The sequence below is a fragment of the Crinia signifera genome, chromosome 9 (genome assembly GCF_055691185.1).
Source record: "Crinia signifera chromosome 9, ASM5569118v1, whole genome shotgun sequence".
Taxonomy (NCBI): Eukaryota; Metazoa; Chordata; class Amphibia; order Anura; family Myobatrachidae; genus Crinia; species Crinia signifera.
The window spans coordinates 39,850,640-39,869,551 of NC_139225.1; the positions used below are offsets into that span (position 1 = coordinate 39,850,640).

Consider the following 18,912-nt stretch of genomic DNA (forward strand, 5'->3'; position numbering starts at 1 on the left):
AAATAAAGAGACAGACCACAATAAGAGCAAGTTCAGGCAGCTGTATTCATTTATAGCTACTTATGGGGAAACAAGACATTCTAAAAAAATATATAAATTACATTAGTAAACAGAAACCTGGACATAGGAAAAGCATTTTAAATAGCTGCCTGACAATATCAAGCGATGCGCAAACACAGTGAAAAATGAATTCACACATCTTTAAAGTTATTTTTTTCCTTTTAAAAAAATCATTAAAAAAAATAAAATAAACCAAACAAAAAAAATCCACACAAAACATACAAACCACTAAAAAACCCAAACAACTGTCCCCACCCCCCATTGGCTGGTTAGTCGTATAGTCTTTCATCTGACATTGTGAAGTCTTCCTGAGCTGATAATGGTTTAAAAGAAATAATAATAAAAACACAACTAAAATTAAATCATGAATGTGCAAGTCAAAAGTACAGACTATAATATATAATCACAGAGGGGGAGTGGACACGGGAGGATTTATAAAGAATAATACTGCAATATACAATTGATAGATACTTTCATTGTTATATATACAGTATTAGTCTCTATAAATCTTTTACACGCTACCCAAGCTATGAACAAATACTCTAGAATGGCAACAGGTTTAGAGCATCTAGAAATGTGAGTGCTAAGCGCTATATATTTATAGATCTTATGTAGGTTTGTATATAAGTAATGTATGTGTGTGTGTGTGTATATATATATATATATATATATATATATATATATATATATATATATATATATATATAATAAACATGGGAAGTGCAGCTATTACTGCAACTTAAGGTATTAGTAATGGGTGTGGTTCATCAAATCCACACCCAAGAGTAAAAAAAAAAAAAAAATTTTTTTTTTTTTAAACTGATCCGCAATTAGTGGACTGCTTCCCTCCCCATGCTACAGGCAACGTCACCATTTCCAGAGTCCATGTGTATGGTAAAGTTTGAAAGTTAAAAAAACTGAAGAAAAAAAAATCCTGCATAAAACCTCACGTTTACCATATGCCCGCCTTTTGACCATATGGTCTCGACCTATTGACTAAGGACCTACCATACAGATACGGTCTGTAACATGTACATATATTACTATGTAGCACCGCTTATCAAATGCAGCGTAGACATGTGACAGTCATTGATCTCTATGGGGAGCTATTCCATGTGATCTCTATGGGGAGCTTTCCCAAAGTCACATAATATCTAGGCTGTGCTAATGGAACGTTTTAATGCAGTACACCATTACTGTGCTAAAGCAGGGCAATGGTTATGCCGTCTTAGCCCAAATTCAAATGTATCATAATTTATTTGTAAGGAAACAAATGCACATTTTTGTCAGACAAACTTGGGAAATGGCCAAGCCTAACAAGGAACAAACTGAGATCCAGGGAAGTAATTATGCACAATGGCATAAATTAGGTTGATTATCTTTAGGCAACTCTCGCCCATTGTTTAATGCTTTGGAGCTAGAAAATTACAAGTCTGGAGCGGTACTCCCCTAATAAATCTATAAAAGTGAAAACAGATCCCTTGACATGAAAGCAGATGAACATGGTAAATGCACTATTAAATTCTACAATGTATGACCTCATTCAGATTGAGTTATGTGTGTTTGGACCTGGGCTGATTATGAATAAGTTAATTTCTTGGTTTTGGTGAAAAGTTGGGATTCAGACAGTCAGTATAACGACATCAAAATCCTGACCGCCAGTAGTACGACAGGAGGCACAAGCGCAATAAAGCCCCTTGCAGGCTCGCTGTGCTTGCTACAGGTTCTATTAGTAGAGCTCGATTCAGTTGGGACCAGATAAAAAAAAAGGGTACTTGTGTAGTTTCACAGCGCCACTAGATAGGATACGATTTAGTATGCGATTTGACATAAGATATCGCATAAGATATAGTATAAGATTTACTATCCATTTCATTACCCCACTATCCACTAGGGCGTGGAGTTGATTTTATATAGCGTGGCGAGCGCAGCGAGGGTACACGGAATGTATTTTATGGAATTGTATGCAAATGGCATGCGATATTGGTGACTTGCTTTGAAACAACATCCGTGTCCCCTCGCCACGCTTCGGGCTCGGTGGCTCGCCACGCTATATAAAATCAACTCCACGCCCTAGTGGATAGTGGGGTAATGAAATGGATAGTAAATCTTATACTATATCTTATGCGATATCTTATGTCAAATCGCATACTAAATCGTATCCTATCTAGTGGCGCCGTGAAACTACACAAGTACCAAAAAAAGCAGCAAAGGAGAAGAGATTTGCTCCTGGACAATGCTGCAATACAGTCGTGCATATGCATTTATCTATTTTCATGCAGGGAAGATATTGGCTGCTTTTGCTTTGTTTTTACACTGTCATTTAGAAATAGAAAAAGCAGCGATTACACTAATAAACCATAACAAGTGAATCAAATAATAAACAATTTTAATATGCAAATACTTTTTAAACATATAAAAAATTAGGATCAAGCACTAGCGGTTATTGGACCCAATTGTTAAAAATTGGATGTCTTTGGCCCACTAATCCTGGAGGATTTTGGTCGTACAACTCATGAGGTTTCAGATTGGTCCAATACCGATCCCTCTAGCCACACCCAGGACTTCTATTGCTGTGTGGACTCCATCTCATTGGGACTGCTGCTACTGGTACAGTGCAGGTCAACATTCTTAACAATTAGGTCCAATAACCGTTAGCGCTTGATCCTCACTTTTTAGGTTTCAAAATGTGCATATTAAAATTGTTTCTTATTTGATTCACTTGTTATGGTTTATTAGTGTGAGCACTGCTTTTTCTTTTTTCTTTATTCCATTTGCATACAAGAAGGGGCTGACCATTCCTTAAAAAGCAGCAGCTATAAGAAAGCAATATATGAACAAGCGCTCAGTATTAACTATTGTTAATCAACGTCTTCCTAATTTAGAAATTGAACCTAGGACACATCCCTTCCCATATATAAGCTCGCCACACCAGCAGTGCAAGATCGGTTTTCCAAAACTGCTCTTATGGGTCGCTACTCTGAACCAGGACCATAGCATCTTGCCAAAAGTATATATTACAATAGCAAGGGGTCAGACCTGAAAAGCTATTTGGAGGGAAATTGGTTGGAGTTAGCCTACAATACTATTCCTAAAATGACTCAATACCCCTGGGGTTGCCTAAGAAAACCTCACCTATCGGTTATAGAACAAAGGAAAGATGTGTGTGTGTGTGAGTGTCATGAGATTATTAACAGGATGGATTTATTGAAAGCACACCATATACAATGTATGGAACCAGCAAGTGTATGTGGGATGGATTCACCAAAGATGTATGGGGCCGTGCTTTTCACAAACTGGTCCAAAACAGAATTGTGCTGAGCATATCACAGGGACTATACTGGCGCTTAGGCTCGATCAGATGTCCAACACTAGGCTAACCATTATGAAGCAAATCATTTCTGTTTCATATCTTAATATTTTCTTACCCAGCTGGCACAGTATTGCAGTGCCATAACACGCTGCGGTGTGGTATGCCCTGCAAAAAAATCCTAAAAAGAAAAAAATTAAATAAAATACCACAATGTATAAAAAAATTACAGTCAACACAGATATGAAAAGAATGTCATTAGGGTAAATCAGGAGTGTATTTATAAAACTATCCAGGAAACAGTGATGTTCCCAAGTATTCTGATGAATTGTGTCTTATTTATGTCCCCTAGAAATTTGTTTGCAAGTATATTGCCGGGGTGGGTGTGTATGTGTGAATATATATACACATACACAAGAAGATAGAGCAGTGAAGGTGAAAACATATGGTCACCAGATTTGAAGTCCAAGCCAAAATATATCTTTCAATATTTTAAGTTGAGCGTCAGTACTTGATCATTGAAAAGGTTTTGCTACTTCGTTTAAATGTCCACACACATCTGCAGAGACCTTCATCCACGAAAACCAGATCTGTTCAATACTAGGGCTAAATTTCCAACCTTAAAAGCGGCGATTGAAACAGTCATCGGTAGAAATAGGATGGTAACGCTGGGAGCGCTCAGGCAGATGAAGGTCTAAGTTATGGTTGAAGGTCTAAGTCATGTCAGGAAAGAAAATGCTTCTATTTGCCCCAATCTTGGATGACATGGTTCAAACAATTTCTAATGGTTATGGGTCAGATGAATGAACGAGGAAGTAATCACAAAAAGAAATTAAGCCCAGCTCAGCAGTCATTGAAACTTGATTTCAGTTGAAGAGGTTCCAGGCTAGCTAGATAAAGAAAGACATCAGCCACCTACCCACAGCTGCCCTGTCTGTCCAACATGCTTACAGTGTCTGATGTGGAACCCATGACATCCATGTAAAATGGAACCACAAAAAGTAAGAAATGAAGCACAAATATCCACTCTCCCGAGTCACATGGGGCTTCTTTAGTCTTTCTCCTGCTCCGTTCTAGGTATGTCCGTGAGGACCCTGCCTTTTTGGTTTGTGTTTCTCCATAAAACATGTACGTTTTGTGTGTACAGTACATAAAAAAATATGTGTTCAGCACAGCTAGGGATCCAGCTCTGCGTTCTCTGCAGGCTCTGTACCGAGGTCTGAGAAGTCTATTCCTCCATATTAGAGAAAAGGGACCAGCACAGAGTATAAGGGGGAAAAGTCACAGCAGAAGCAGCTTTCCGTTCCGGTGGATCTTCAAGATCTTGCCCAGACGTTGTTTAGCAGTTGCCAAACCTTTCTTGGGTCGTTTCCCTGGAGAAGGCAAAATACAGAAGAATCTTAAATGTACGGTTTACAATAAAATCACAATACAATACAATTCCAACATTAGCCCATGGAAATGTGAAGGTGTTTTAATAAGAAAATTGTCTTTTTGCTTTCTATTGCCTTTGTGTCGTTGTAGAACAAAATGTATGATTAAGACTGTAAACGTGGGATTTTTTCCATAGTCTGTTGAACACACAAAAACCTTACCCTGAATTACTTGACTTGCTGGAGAGGTAGCAGAAAGCCGCCGATGGGAAAGGAAGACACCGGGTGCCATTGGAGTAGTGCCACGATTGACCTGAGCCATTCCGAATATATTGGGTCCTGCGGTGTACTCGTGATCAGCCAGGCTTCCGGAGAAAATCTCCACCTGTGGTTCAGGTGGTGGGGGGTCTGGTTCAGATGGCGGAATTATTGGAGGTTCTGGATCATTTTGTGGCTTCTTCTTACTGGGAACTTTTTTCTTCTGTGATTTTTGCTGTTCCTGAACAATGGAAAACAAATAAGGAAGCATATAATGGCCGTTTACCACGTATTGCTAGCCCTTTGCAGCATTGGTTTCTATTGCACTCATTTACCTGCTGAGAAAGTCTTGCTGCAGCAACCGCTAACCCGGTCTCCACTGAGGCCACGCGTGTTCCCTCGCGGACTGGACGGGCCTGCTTTGGAAGGGTTGGAGTCACACGTGCTAAAGAAAAAAGCAAATATTCACAAGCTCAGTAGTTCTATTTACCCTGTAGCCCAGGGCTGGGAAACACTGGCCCTCCAGATGTTGATGAACTACACATCCCAGCATGCCTTGCATCAGTTTCAGCATGGCCACATCGCAAAACTAATGCAAAGCATCCTGGGATGTGTAGTTCATTAACATCTGGAGGACCGGTGTTGCCCAGCCCTGCTGTAGCCCATAGTGAAATCTTCCAAAATAATATGTAAGGCCCGCAAAAGCGCTACTCCCATGATGCTGCTACTACACAGAACAAGATCCCTTTGCTTAAAAGTTCACTACCCATAACACGCATAGGCCGCTATTTAATTACCACCAAAAAATCATTGCGTCCAAAAAAAACCTGCAGTTTTTCACATATTTTTACAATGTTTTGAGAATCAAAATCTCTGATAAGCCACTGCTCGCGGCCAGGGGTAATTGAAGACCACCCATAGGGCCTAATTCAGACTGGATCGTCATGGTCGATTAGGCTTGCTATTCAATCCCGATGCAATCAGATCGCATCGGGATCGCCACCCAACCTGCATGCGATTTGGATGATATATGTGCAGAGTTATATTTGTGTGAGTTATTTTGTTTCTGTGCAGGGTAAGTACTGGCTGCTTTATTTTTACACTTCAATTTAGATTTCAGTTTGAACACACTCCACCTAAATCTAACTCTCCTTGCAAAGGTTACATCTGCCCCACCTGCAGTGTTGCATGGTTTTGTCCATTAGAGAAAAAAAAAAAAAACTGGATTTTTGTCTTACCTGTAAAATCCTTTTTTCTTAATCCATGGTGGTCATGGCTGTTGGGGAACCGATGTAATATTATCGGCAGCTGGAGCCGTGGGCTGGGGAGGCTGCACTGGGGCCCTAACCCCTGCCAATTGCGAGGCGAGCTCTCTCATTGCTGATGAGAGAGACGCCACCCAATCCGGTTCAGTCGGGGTAACCGACCCAGAGGGGCGGGCCTGGGAGTCGTCCCCAGAGCAGCGGTCACACAAGAACACCAGAGTGGTTCTGTTCACGTGAAGAAACATTTTCCTTGCATGCAGTGTAAATATACGCCCACAGCATAGGAGCAGACTTCTCCCCTGAGGGTTTAGCCTTGGACCCCTTGGAAGACATTAATGTCTAGCAGCCCAACTTAGCCACTGTTCCAGTGACCACCAGTGGTATGTCAGAAAAAAAAGGGTTTTGCGATCCAGTCTGAATTAGACCCATGGTGTGGTCTGAACTAGCTAAGTTCATCTGCAGGTGTATGTCCGACTGGCCCATGCTGAAGTCTGGGAGATCCGTTGACATTACCACTTGCTCTGTATAAGGGGGGGGTGTGTGTGTGTGTGTGTGTGTGTGTGTGTGTGTTACCATTTGTCCATATGGTGTTCTCCTGGATCCTTTAGTTCCATTACATAAGTTCACATATAATGTATATATCACAAATACAGTAGTTCCCTCAAGCACACGAAGAAATGGTAAACCAGGCAATAACAGGACTAAAGAGAAGAACCAAATGCAGAACACAGAGTATATCCCTATAGAATACCTTTAGGGTTCCATGGAGCATCATCAGTTTGTTTCTTTTTCTTAGGCCGTGACCTCAGTGCTGGGTCATCATCATCTGACTCCAGAGACGGATAAACTGAACAGTACAAGAACATAAAGGCAGTCAGTCTATGGTTACCATAGGAACAGTGGGAGAAAAGAAAGAACTAATAAAACGCAATAAAGGGTGACCTAAAAACAATTAGTACAAATGTACTAAATGGTATTTAAGATGCATGTGGATCATTGCGTCGAACCTAATTAGGTCAACAGTTATACAGTCGACCCCATATTGTCAACATATGATAAGGGAGAAGTGAGCCAGAGAAGAAGTGGCCCATGGCAACCAATCAGCCCTGAAGTAACATCTATAAATTGCAAATATAAAATTATACAGAGCAGCTTATTGGTGGCCATGGACCACTTCTCCTCTGGCTCAGTTCTCCTCCCTTATCACGGCTTCATATATCTACACCTCAGACACAAGTAACCACAAGTAGTCTGCTTCAGCTAGTTCGGCTAATAAGAAAATGGATTCAGTCTCCCAAGTCCTTTACTTGGAGCTGACAGTAGCTGAACCACGGCAGGTTCATCTGACTAATTTATAAGAGGCCTTGATCATATTTTGGGTACTCACAGAAATTCTATAAAAAGTCTGGAAAAATAATTCTTAAAAAGATTGGGGTCTGCGGCGTGTCTGTCCAGACTTGTAGGTTTATGGATTTAATTTGATAGCACCTTGTACAATGCTGGACATCAAGCCTTACACAACATTTACTATTCAGCTGCACAACCGGGTGTAAGGGTTGACTTTAACTTTAGGGCATGCATAGCCCCCACTGCTGGTTTGTGTCATAACTGCTGCTGTGCTGCATGGGGAACTTCACAGCTTCTTCAAGGCAAGTTACATATTTGATAATTGTTTAGATTCACGGCGGTCGATATATTGGATGTGATATTGGGCGATATATCGGCCGATCCGATTTCTTACCTGTTCATAACCCCACTATCAACTACGCATGGAGTTGATTTTATATAGTGTGGCGAGCGCAGCGAGCCCGAAGCATGGTGAGCCCCGCGAGGGGACGCGGATTACTGCGCTCGCCACACTCTATAAAATCAACTCCATGCGTAGTGGATAGTGTGGTTATGAACAGGTAACAAATTGCATCGGACCGGCCGATATCGCATCAGATATATCGGCCGCCATGAAACTAAACAAGTACTACATAATTATTTAGAATATAGATAAAAACAGAGCTTGTAAGTAGAAACATAGGTGATGAAGAGTCTCAGAAATAGCTTCTATAATATAAGCAAGAAGCTAGGGCAGTAAAGTAATGCTGCGGACACCTTAAACGACATTGGAAACGATGTGGACGATAACAAGGGGCGCCGAATGACACAAATATTAGTTTTCACAAAGTCTGCTGCCTCAATTTTTCTGATGCCAATTTGCATATACTGCAGAATGTCATGAAGAGTCATCAGATAAATTGCAATTATTTGCAAAGTCCCTCTTTTGCAATGACAATGAACTTAATCCCCAAAAACAACATTTCCACTGCATTGCAGCCCTGCCACAAAAGAACCAGTTCACAGTATGTCAGTAATATTCTAATGAAAACAGGTGAGTGTATAGGATTACAAGGCTGGAGATCAAGCAGTCATGCTGAATAAGTTAGAATAACACACTGGAAGCTTTAAAAAGGAAGGTGGTGCATGAAATCATTGTTCTTCATCTATTAACTGTGGTTACCTGAAAGGACAGTAACTGTATTGCACAAAAAGGGCTTCACAGGCAAGGCTACTGGTGCTAGTAAGATTGTACCTCAATCAACCATTTATTGGATCATAAAGAACTTCAAGGAGAGAGGTTCCATAGTTGTGAAGAAGGCTAGGCACATAATGTCCAGCAAGTGCCAGAAACATCTCCTAAAGTTGATTCAGCTGCATGACTGGGGCACCACAAGTGCAGAGCTTGCTCAGGAATTGCAGCAGGCACGTGTGAGTGCCTCAGTATGCACAATGTGGTGAAGACTTTTGGTGGATGGCCTGGTGTCAATAAGAGCAGCAAAGAAGCCACTTACATCTAGGAAAAACTTCAAAGACGCACTGAAATTCTGCAAAAGGTACAGGGAGACTAGACTGCTGAGGACTGGGGTAAAGCGATTTTCTCAGATGAATCCCTTTTCAGATTGTTTGGTGCATCTGGAAAAATGCTTGTCTGGAGAAATAAAAATGTGAGCGCTACAATCAGTCGTGTGTCACGCCAACAGTAAAGCATCCTGAGAATATTCATGGCAAGATTATTTATTCAATGGAGAATAAATTCAGGCGCCTATGAAATGAGTTAGATCTTAATAAGCTGCTGCTAGGGAGTAGGGGTAGTCAATCTCTACAAAAGAGGTACAGGTTGAGTATCCCGTATCCGTATATCTCTTATCCGAATTATTCCAAAAACCGTGGTTTTTGGAATCATTCGAAATTTTTTTTTTTTTTACCCCCCCATACCCTCTTTTCATACTTACCAAGTCCCAGGGCGTCCACAGCAGGCCTCCGGCATCTTCTCCAGGGTCTCCAGCGGTCCCAGGAATGCATTGCGCGAGTGTGCGCGCGCGCCGGTGACGTCACCGGTGCGCGCGCACACTCGCGCAATGCATTCCTGGGACCGCTGGAGACCCGGAGAAGATGCCGGAGGCCTGCTGTGGACGCCCGGGGACTGCGTGGACGCCGAGGGACCACCGGACACCATCAGGGGACAGGTAAGTATGGCTAAAACAATTTATTCCAAAAACCGGAATATTCCCCTATCCGGAATGCTCGTGGTCCCGAGCTTCTTGGTGCCTGTAGCTGAAGCTCCACCCACACCCCACTGTCCCAGTGACCACCATTGGTATGATGATAGAAAAACTGGATTTTTGTCTTACCTGTAAAATCCTTTTTTCTTAATCCATGGTGGTCACTGGAACAGTGGGTGTCCGTGGAGCTCAGACAACAGGGCACCAAGGAGAATAGAAAATCTTTGTGTGCAGCCCAGGCTCTTCCTCCCCATACCCCGCCCCCAGGCTCTCAGTTTGTACCAAGATAGCCTCCGGGAGAACGGGAAAGGCAGGAGAAAAAAAAAAGGAACATAACCACAGAAAAGTGCCCGTGAAAATGAAACTAAATAAAAAAAAATATTTCTACAATAAGGGCTTAGCAGCCCTTCCTCAGTGACCCTCACCCGGAGGCACCAAGAAAAAACTGGGGGCCTGGGGTGCACACAAAGATTTCTATTCTCCTTGGTGCCCTGTCCCCTGAGCTCCAACCACACCCACTGTTCCAGTGACCACCAGTGGTATGTTAGAAAAAAGAAATTATAGCAGTGCTACTACTACAATTAAAACCAAAAGCAGAGTTTATATAAATGCAAAAACTTTGCTTGTCGGCCAAAGAAATGGGCTCACTCACAATTTTACCTTAGAACACAGCCATGAATAAAGAATGATATCAAAACATGCTCAAAGAGCAACTTCTGCTAACGATTGAGGCTCAGCTTGGAAAGGAACAATGCTTTATCGGCATGATGGAGAACCATACCATAAGTCAAAAGATTTAACTAAGTGGCTCGGGGAACAAAACATAAAATTTGGTCAGTCCTTAAGAGGAGGGTGGGCAAACAAAAAAAACCCCCACAAGTTCTGACAATCTCCAAGCATTGATTAGAGAAGAATGGGCGGCCATCAGTCAGTATGTGGTCCAAAAGTTGTTTAAGAGCATGCCACGGCAAACGGGTCTAAAAACACTGAAGTATCAAACTTTGTGAAATCCAATACGTGTCATTCTCAAAAGCTTTTCACATGGCTGGACATTGGCCCTTATTCTGGTTAACTCGCAGCCTTGCGAGTCCACCAAACCCCCCCCCCCCCCCCCTGAGATTCCCCTGCAGGCATGTCTTGTGTTCCCTTTAAGCTGAAGGAGGGAAGATGATACTCTATCATTAGTCATTGATTCAACTTCACTAGAATGTACTATATAAAAATGTGCTTAACCCTTTGATTGCCAACCTCTGTGAGATGTACAAAATATCCGCTGAAAATGACAGCGTCGCTCACATTTGTTTTATCATCTCAAATAAAATAAATATTGAAAAAAAAAAAAAATTTGATTTCCTATATAAAGTCGACATTACACCTATTATGACAAATTCACTTGGCACGCAACAGGTTAACCCTTTGCGTGCCAAGTGGATTTGTCAAAATTGTTCTGAAAATTGGCGAGCAAACATTTTTATTCATCACAATGACCTGTAATGTTACTTTTATATGAAATATAATCTTTCTTTATTTTACACAACATTTTTAAGTTGAATTCATATAACAAATGTGCGCAACGCTGGCATTTTTAGGGGATATTTTGTGCATCTCTCACAGAGATGTTGGCACACTAATCGCTAAACCCTTTTTTGGGGGCTGATTCAATTGTCATATCGCGCTCGATCTACCGTCTAAAGTGACAGGAGATCAATTGAGGATTTTTATCATGCTAACGTGGCAAAACTGGAGACTCTTCACACATTTCAGCTCACCATCGGCAGCCATACAGGTCCGAATGGAGCTACATTTAAACAGCTCCATTGGGCGCCCTATAGTGCAGGAATTCCCAACCACGGTCATCAAGGCACACCAACAGTGCAGGTTTTAGTGATATCCAGGCTTCAGCACAGATGGTTTAATCAGAATCCCTCAGATACTAATTAAGTCACCTGTGCTCAAGCCTGAATATCTACAAAACCTGCACTGTTGGTGTGCCTTGAGGACCGTGGTTGGGAATGCCTGCTATAGTGACTGCTTGCACAAAAAACATTTGAATCCAGACCTAGGAATCCATTAAATTTACTGACGAAATATTGATACCTAACAGCAGCAACCTGTGAACGATGCCATTTACAGTTGTGTAACAGGTGGTATAACCTACTGTATTCTGAGTCTTTGAAACAGGCTCCCAAAGTTTCCTGCTCATCAGCACTGTCCTCATCCTCACTGTCCATACTGCGATGTGCTGGCCTCCTTACAGGCCTCTTTCCTGGCCGCAGAATAACTTTGCTGTTTCCAGTGCCTCCGCTGGTTCCATTGCTGCCAGCCTTGTTGTTCCCTGAGGCCTTATTGCCGCCTGGTGTTACGCCTGCTGAAGCGCCACTCTCTTGTCCAGCTGCCCACCAAGCCTGAAGGCTGGAAGGAGTGCAAGAGGAGGAGGCCTGTAGATTTGCCATGCACAGCATGCCCTGGATAGCCTCCTGTGTGCTTGGAGAGGCAGGTGCTTCACTGCAAAGAAAAAAGAAGATTTAGGAAATTATTCCTTGAGCAGAACACGAAGTTAAAGAAGTATGTGGAGTTTTAATACCAGAGAGAGTAAACTGGATATTCAACAAAGATATGTTTTTGCAGTCCGATCTGTTTCTTATTATATATTACCTGCTATTTATATAGCACACATAGGCCCTTATTCAGATCTGATCGCAGTACAAATTTGTTCTCAAAATGGGCAATACCATGTGCACTGCAGGTGGGGCAGATGTAACATGTGCAGAGAGAGTTACGTTTGGGTGGGGTGTGCTGAAACTGAAATCTAAATTGTAGTGTAAAAATAATGCAGCCAGTATTTACCCTGCACAGAAACAAAATAACTCACACAAATCTAACTCTCTCTATACATGTTACATCTGCCCCACCTGCAGTGCAGCATGGTTTTGTCCATTTTTAGAACAAATTTGTACTGCAATCAGATCTGAATAAGGGCCATAATCTGCAGTGCTTTACAGAGAAGATTTGAACATCAATACCAGTCCCTGCCCCAGTGGATTATCGAAGCAACATCTCCTTACTCAATTTCAGAGTAGTCTGGCCCTCCAACCTGTCGACTGGCTTTCAGAAGGTCTAAAATACCACCACTGCTGGCACCAAGCTGGTCCCCATCAGCCTCTCCCATTTCCTCATCTGTGGTGTAATCTTCCTGTAGGAGGGGGAAGAAGCATTCAGCAGGATAGTTTTACCATCAACAGTAACATACAGCACATGGCTACGGTCCTTACCTCCACATCAAACTCCAGCTCCCCAGGCTCCCTCACACGGTTAGGGTCTGAACATGGCTTTGCGCGTGGAAGTTTCCGTGGAAATTCTGCAGATAAAAGGAAAAATAGACATACAGTATGAAAGGAAAGAGAAACAGTTTAAAGGTTCTCACATTGCGGCAGATGTATTAAGCCTTAACAAGAGATAAATGCAAGTGTGATAAGAAGAGATAAACATCCAGCCAATCACCTGCCAACTGCCATGTTCCAGGCGGTGTTTGAAAAAAGTCAGTAAGGAGCTGATTGGCTGGACATTTATCTCTCCTTATATCACACTTGAATTTATATCGTTAAGGCTTAATACATCTGCCCCAATGTCACAGTTATGTATTCGACCAGGAAATACTTGCAGCAGAGTCTACAAGGTGGTTCAAATCTCAACCCTTTGTTGACTTTCAAACAACACCTGAAGATTATGTTACAGAGTAATGCACGTGCAACCTCCATATGTCACACTTCCTCTATTGGTCCTTGGAATCTTAACCTAGCGTTGACAGCATCTTACTTTTGAAGCTTTGGATTTGGTGGACCAAAGCTTTGTTGGTAGACAACCTCTCTGATCTCTACATGCAAAGAGAGTTTTAGAGTTGGGGGCCCAGTCTGTTAAATCTCAATATCTCACTAAGAGAAGGTTGTTCTAATTCCTTTCAACCCACATTGGTCTCCAAGTTTCATTTATAATCAGGCTATCGGGATTCAATAGTTATAGGTCCTGGGAGGAAGAGTCATTGCTTCTTTTTTTTTTAATATTGGGAGGCCTTTGGGGGCTCGCGATGTGCACAGGATGGATGTTGCCCCTGGCCAACAAGATAGGGTTGCCAGAGTCGTAGCAGTCCTTTGCTAGGTGAACAATTTCAAAGGTGGACAGCCTGTTTCTGAAAATGTGTCCGCACAGTTTGGCAATGCAGCACGGGGGTCTCAGTTGTGCTATGTGACCATCTGGTCTTCAGGTATATACATTCAAAGGGTTTTACAGATTGAGGTTTTGCATCTATATAGGTCAGTGATGGATGAAAGGTGTTTTGTACACCCTTCTATAGGGCCAGTATTCCAAAGCTCCCCAAATGAATGACTGAGAAAAAAAGTATCTCTATACTTATGTTCATTTCTACCTCTGTGTCCATTGGGGGACACTGAGCTTACTGACACTACCCTTCATGCTCTTGTTCTCCTTGGTAATGCTCCTTTTCTCCTGGTTTGTCTTTGGCTTGGTTAGAATATAACCAATTAACCCAGAGTACATTGGCATAAGGTGGACAATTTAGATTGGGGAGCACTTGCGATGTGTGGTAGCACTAGTTAAAGGTCAATGAGACTATGATAGCACAAATAACAAATCAACACACTAGGTGTTAATAAGTGTGTGTGTGTGTGCATAAGAGTACGTTATTATATAACAATGTTAATAAACACGCAGACTTGCACTCAACATGAACACTTGGGTTCTCATCTGCAGTCCCCAAGTACCCCCCTGACAGGCCATGTTTTGCGGATCTATTTAAATGATGCACAGGTAAATTAATCTATTTTGCTGGGTGGGTAATCATCCAATCTGCTTCCACAGACATAAAAAAACATAACCTGATGCCCAAATTTCTTGAGATTAATCACTGCTGTACGAGATACCTGAAGTATGAACGTTGAAATCAATACTGCTCTTCTTATAGAAGTTGTGGAAATTAGAAAAATGACTATAGTGGGTTTAGGAATTAAGCACCCCTTATGACAATTAGGATGGTATTCAATCTGTCAATATTTCAAAAGGTGGAAATATCCACAGTTCAGCATTCAGTCCTGGCCAGGACTTGCCTGCTACAGACTCATCTCGCTATGAAGGAGAGTCTGTACTGTCAGAAACCGGCGTAGATTGTCGTATCTGTGGATAATTTAGATAAAATGGTGCCGTTTTTGCCAAACCACAGACATTCCGACACTCAGAACATTGTATACCTACTATCGAGTTGTTGTCGGAAGCTGTTGAAAATGGCATGGATTCCAACTGTCGGAATGCCGGATTGAATACCCCCTTAGAGTCAACAGTCTAGGAAAAACATGTTCCACTGACCTGTGTATGTAAACATGTATGTGAAATTGTCTATATGCTTTCTAGCACTATGTAAAGGAAAATTAAGTTCTTAAATATTCTGCAAACCAGAGCATCATGAAAACATACTGTGAAGCTTTCTCTTGGGAGGGACCAGCTTCCTCTCCTTTCGGGGGGTTTCATCAATTTGCAAGTCATCCTCTGAGTCCATGACGAAAGGGTCACCAGGTGATAGGTCTGGATCCAATGATTCAGATTTAGGGATTTTAGAGAGAGATCCTTGGCGCCTACTCCCAGCTCCTACACGAATCTTCTTGCTACTGTCCAGACAAAGAAACAGACAATTGAAGCAATTTACAGAATAGACAAAACAGAACCAAGCTTTATAGCTTCAGGGGGGTATTCAATGCTCCGCCGCTATTCCCGGCAGGGGAAAGAGCGGAGGGTCCGTATTCAGTTCTGTCTTTACCGACAGCATTGAAGCGGTATCACGGCAGAATGAGCCCGACTTCAGAAGCTATCGGCCCGTTCTGCCGATAACGGCCGTGGATTGTCGCGATCCCAGCCACAGATTGACAATCCACAGCCGTTTTCGTGGACACGCCCACTTTTCGGTGATCGGCAGGTGGGACATTGAATCCCGCCTGCCAATTTGCTGTCGGCCAAAATGTAAACGGGCCTGGATAACGGCTGTCGGACGTGATCCAGGATTGAATACCCCCTCAGACTCCCTGCTGCTTAAGACTGAAGCTTGAGGTTGCCCACCTTAGGTTTGTACCATTGGACAGGACCAATCTCAGTTTACTTTCTGTTAGTTCTGAATCCAATAAGCAGCCATCAGGCTTCTCATCCAGTTCATCCAGAAGCTCATCTTCTCCCTGGAATTAAATCCAAAAGGCTTTTAATGAAAATAATAATAATTACATTAACCCTTCCAGTGCCAACATCTGTGAGAGGTTCAAAATATCCGCTAAAATTGCCAGCGTCGCTCACATCGGTTATATAAATTTATATTAAAAAAATGTTTAAAAATAAAAAAAGATTATATTTCCTATATAAAGGTAACATTACAGGTCATTATGATGAAAAACATTTTTTGCTCGACAATTTTCACACATATTTTGACAAATTCACTTGACACTCACAAAGGGTTAAACAAATTATACGACACCATGGACACTTCAGTAGAAAAGCACAATAGGTTGTAATTTTCTTTTTTTTCTTTAAACCTCATTAGGATATTTCTGTATACATGTTATTTTTTTTTTTTACGTAGTCCTTTTTAATTTTTTACTTTATTTTAAAACGGTCACAAATTCTTATTTTTGCTATAGTTTATGTTTCAGTGTTTGGTTATTTTTTTTTAAATATAACTTTGATCTATGCATTTCTGTATTACGATGCAATTACCATTTCTATTACAATAGGTTATTTTTACGATCTATGCTGCACAGCTACACACCTGCCCCTTTGCTTAAGGATTGCTAAACAGCAGTTCCCAGCTGGTGTTGCCTCTGGAGGCCAATCCAAAGAATCCTGGGATAGAAAGAATGGCCCAGAACTGACTTTTCATAGCGTTTCCCCCCTACCCCTCTAGGTGGTTAACTTAAGACTGGAGGCTCCAATCCCTAGATTGAAATCCCAGCAAATGTGGCCCAGCGATCCAGAGATTGGCCTCCCTAGGAGAAAAGGAAGCCCAAATGGTATTACAAGGAAATCTAAAACTTCTGGAAAAAAGCTTACGTGCAATGGAAACAAGAAAAGCAATGTTGGATTACTTGTGTGACCTACCATTTCTTTTTTGGGCACTAATGTCTTCTGATTTTGGATGTCGGACAGCTCTGAGCTCATGTCGTCGTCCTGGCTGTCTCTCCCCTTCCTTGCACCTTTCTTCCCCAGCTCCTTCATTTTTATTCCCTTTTTCTTGGATCCCTTCCCCAAAAGGGACATCTTGACAGGAGAAGAAGTGCCAGTAATTGGACTTCGAGTCATACTCAAAAGACTGCCCGTCTTCTCAATGCTTTGATGAAAGATGTCCTGGTGATAAAGAGAGCGAGGAAGTCTCACACAACCTGCACTTGGAGATAAAGCATTTATAGCTGGAAATAGTGGGAGACTTACCTCCATCAGTCTGATCTCTCTGTCCAAATCTTTGATGAGCTGACCAGTAATGATGGTCTCCGGGATCTCCTCTTCATGATCCATTAATGCCTACAAAACAAATCATGTCCAAATAACACAATACAGAGGCAGATGAATAACAAAAGTACAGGCTATAAAAGCTGTAGGACCACATCTATGCAAATCAGTGATTGCAAATATGCGCTATAGCGCGTACTGTACCGGGCAATAAACGCCAGGGACTCAGTTTTCCAGGATGGGTGCATCCCCTGGGGGAGGGGGGTCATTAAATGAGGCTGATGTAATGTACATTGTGTGGCATGAAAGGAGGCTGGCGTACATTGCATGGGTGGGGGGATGGCGTGAAAGGAGACTGGTGTATTTATCATTAGGGGGCATGAAAGGAGGCTGGTATAATGTGCAATACTGGGAGTGAGGGTGGAGCGACATGTGCAATGCTGGGGGAGAAGGCTGAATATGAGCAATGTTGGGGTTTGGGGAGGATTGTTATACTAACCTGGTTATTCCCAGGTGCCTTGCTGCATTGTACAGGCATGCTACTTATGCACTGGTGATGTTCCTGGTTAAGAATAACTATACAAAGCATTGCCTGTGCCTTATAATTACAGCAGGTAAAGTAGAAAAACATACACATGTCCGACGGTCAGGATGCCAGTGGTCAGAATATCAAACCCGGCATCCAGATGCAGGGAATGCCGACAGCTGTCGAGAATGCTTACCCTCCCTGCTAGTTCCTATCCCCACCCCAGAGCCTAACGCTAACCATCCCTTCTTAGTGCCTATACCTCCCCTCACGTATAACGCTTAAAAAACAAACAAAAAAACGGTTAATCCTTCTTTCTGTTTGTTATTACATTAACAAGAACCTTCATTCCATTGGAACCCAGAAAAGATTAGGTAGGACCCCAATTTTTGTAAGTGAGGGGTCCTGGGGTCCCAATCATCTTTTGGCTAGGCACAATCACTGCAAATATGAGAATATATAGGCTACACATGTCAGAAGAAGCACCTCTTTCTTGGTCCAAGCTCTGAATGCAGTATTAAGTGCTTTGGCTCCATGCAGTAGGTAAGAGGCTGGGTGTCTTCTGTTCTCTCGAAGACCTGAGTACACAAAAGATATATACATTAAGAGATCTGATGATCTACCCTGTAGTGCCACAGATATATATAAAAAAATGAATGATTTAAAAGAACGTGGTACACAGAGCAAAGGCATGAATCAATGGGAAGAAACGCTCACCTCGAAATGTGTCAAGTAAATGTTTCCCCACGTACCAACAGATAGACTCAAAATTAGGAAACTTAAAGAGGTCAGCTGTGCTCAGTCTCTTTTCAATCTCATACGCTCTGCAAAAAGATTGGACAATCATTTTCATTACAAACACACACAAAGTGAAACAAAAACAACCCTCAAACCTAAGAAATCTTGAAACAACAATCTAGAAGCATCTAAGAAACTCCCTACACCAAAATGTTTACGTTGCTCTGGACTCGGAGCCCAGTGACTCACCTGAGCTGCATGGCAATGTTTAGACTGTGAAGAAAGTTTCCTCCAAAGGCTAAACAGTCCACTGGGGTTAGCACTGCATGGATCCAGC

General features: G+C 42.1%; 1 protein-coding gene across 5 annotated transcripts in view; it reads right to left on the bottom strand.

The window, feature by feature from the left end:
* Window positions 1-3,245: 3,245 nt before the first annotated feature.
* The window catches only part of PHF8 (PHD finger protein 8), a 50,625-nt gene continuing 34,958 nt past the window's right edge, over window positions 3,246-18,912 (bottom strand). For 2 of the 5 annotated variants that reach the window (XM_083158938.1, XM_083158939.1), the window contains exons 9-22: window positions 18,825-18,912; window positions 18,555-18,661; window positions 18,324-18,415; window positions 17,294-17,383; window positions 16,960-17,209; window positions 15,938-16,046; window positions 15,302-15,492; window positions 13,090-13,175; window positions 12,883-13,010; window positions 11,976-12,322; window positions 7,018-7,113; window positions 5,337-5,446; window positions 4,966-5,242; window positions 3,246-4,743 (exon numbers count right to left, since the gene is read on the bottom strand). In XM_083158938.1, coding sequence (XP_083015064.1) covers window positions 4,652-4,743; window positions 4,966-5,242; window positions 5,337-5,446; window positions 7,018-7,113; window positions 11,976-12,322; window positions 12,883-13,010; window positions 13,090-13,175; window positions 15,302-15,492; window positions 15,938-16,046; window positions 16,960-17,209; window positions 17,294-17,383; window positions 18,324-18,415; window positions 18,555-18,661; window positions 18,825-18,912 — 2,063 coding nt within the window. In that variant the 3' untranslated portion in view covers window positions 3,246-4,651. Of the gene's footprint in view, window positions 4,744-4,965; window positions 5,243-5,336; window positions 5,447-7,017; window positions 7,114-11,975; window positions 12,323-12,882; window positions 13,011-13,089; window positions 13,176-15,301; window positions 15,493-15,937; window positions 16,051-16,959; window positions 17,210-17,293; window positions 17,384-18,323; window positions 18,416-18,554; window positions 18,662-18,824 lie in introns of all 5 variants that reach the window. The other 3 variants (XM_083158942.1, XM_083158940.1, XM_083158941.1) reach the window with 3 other exon arrangements.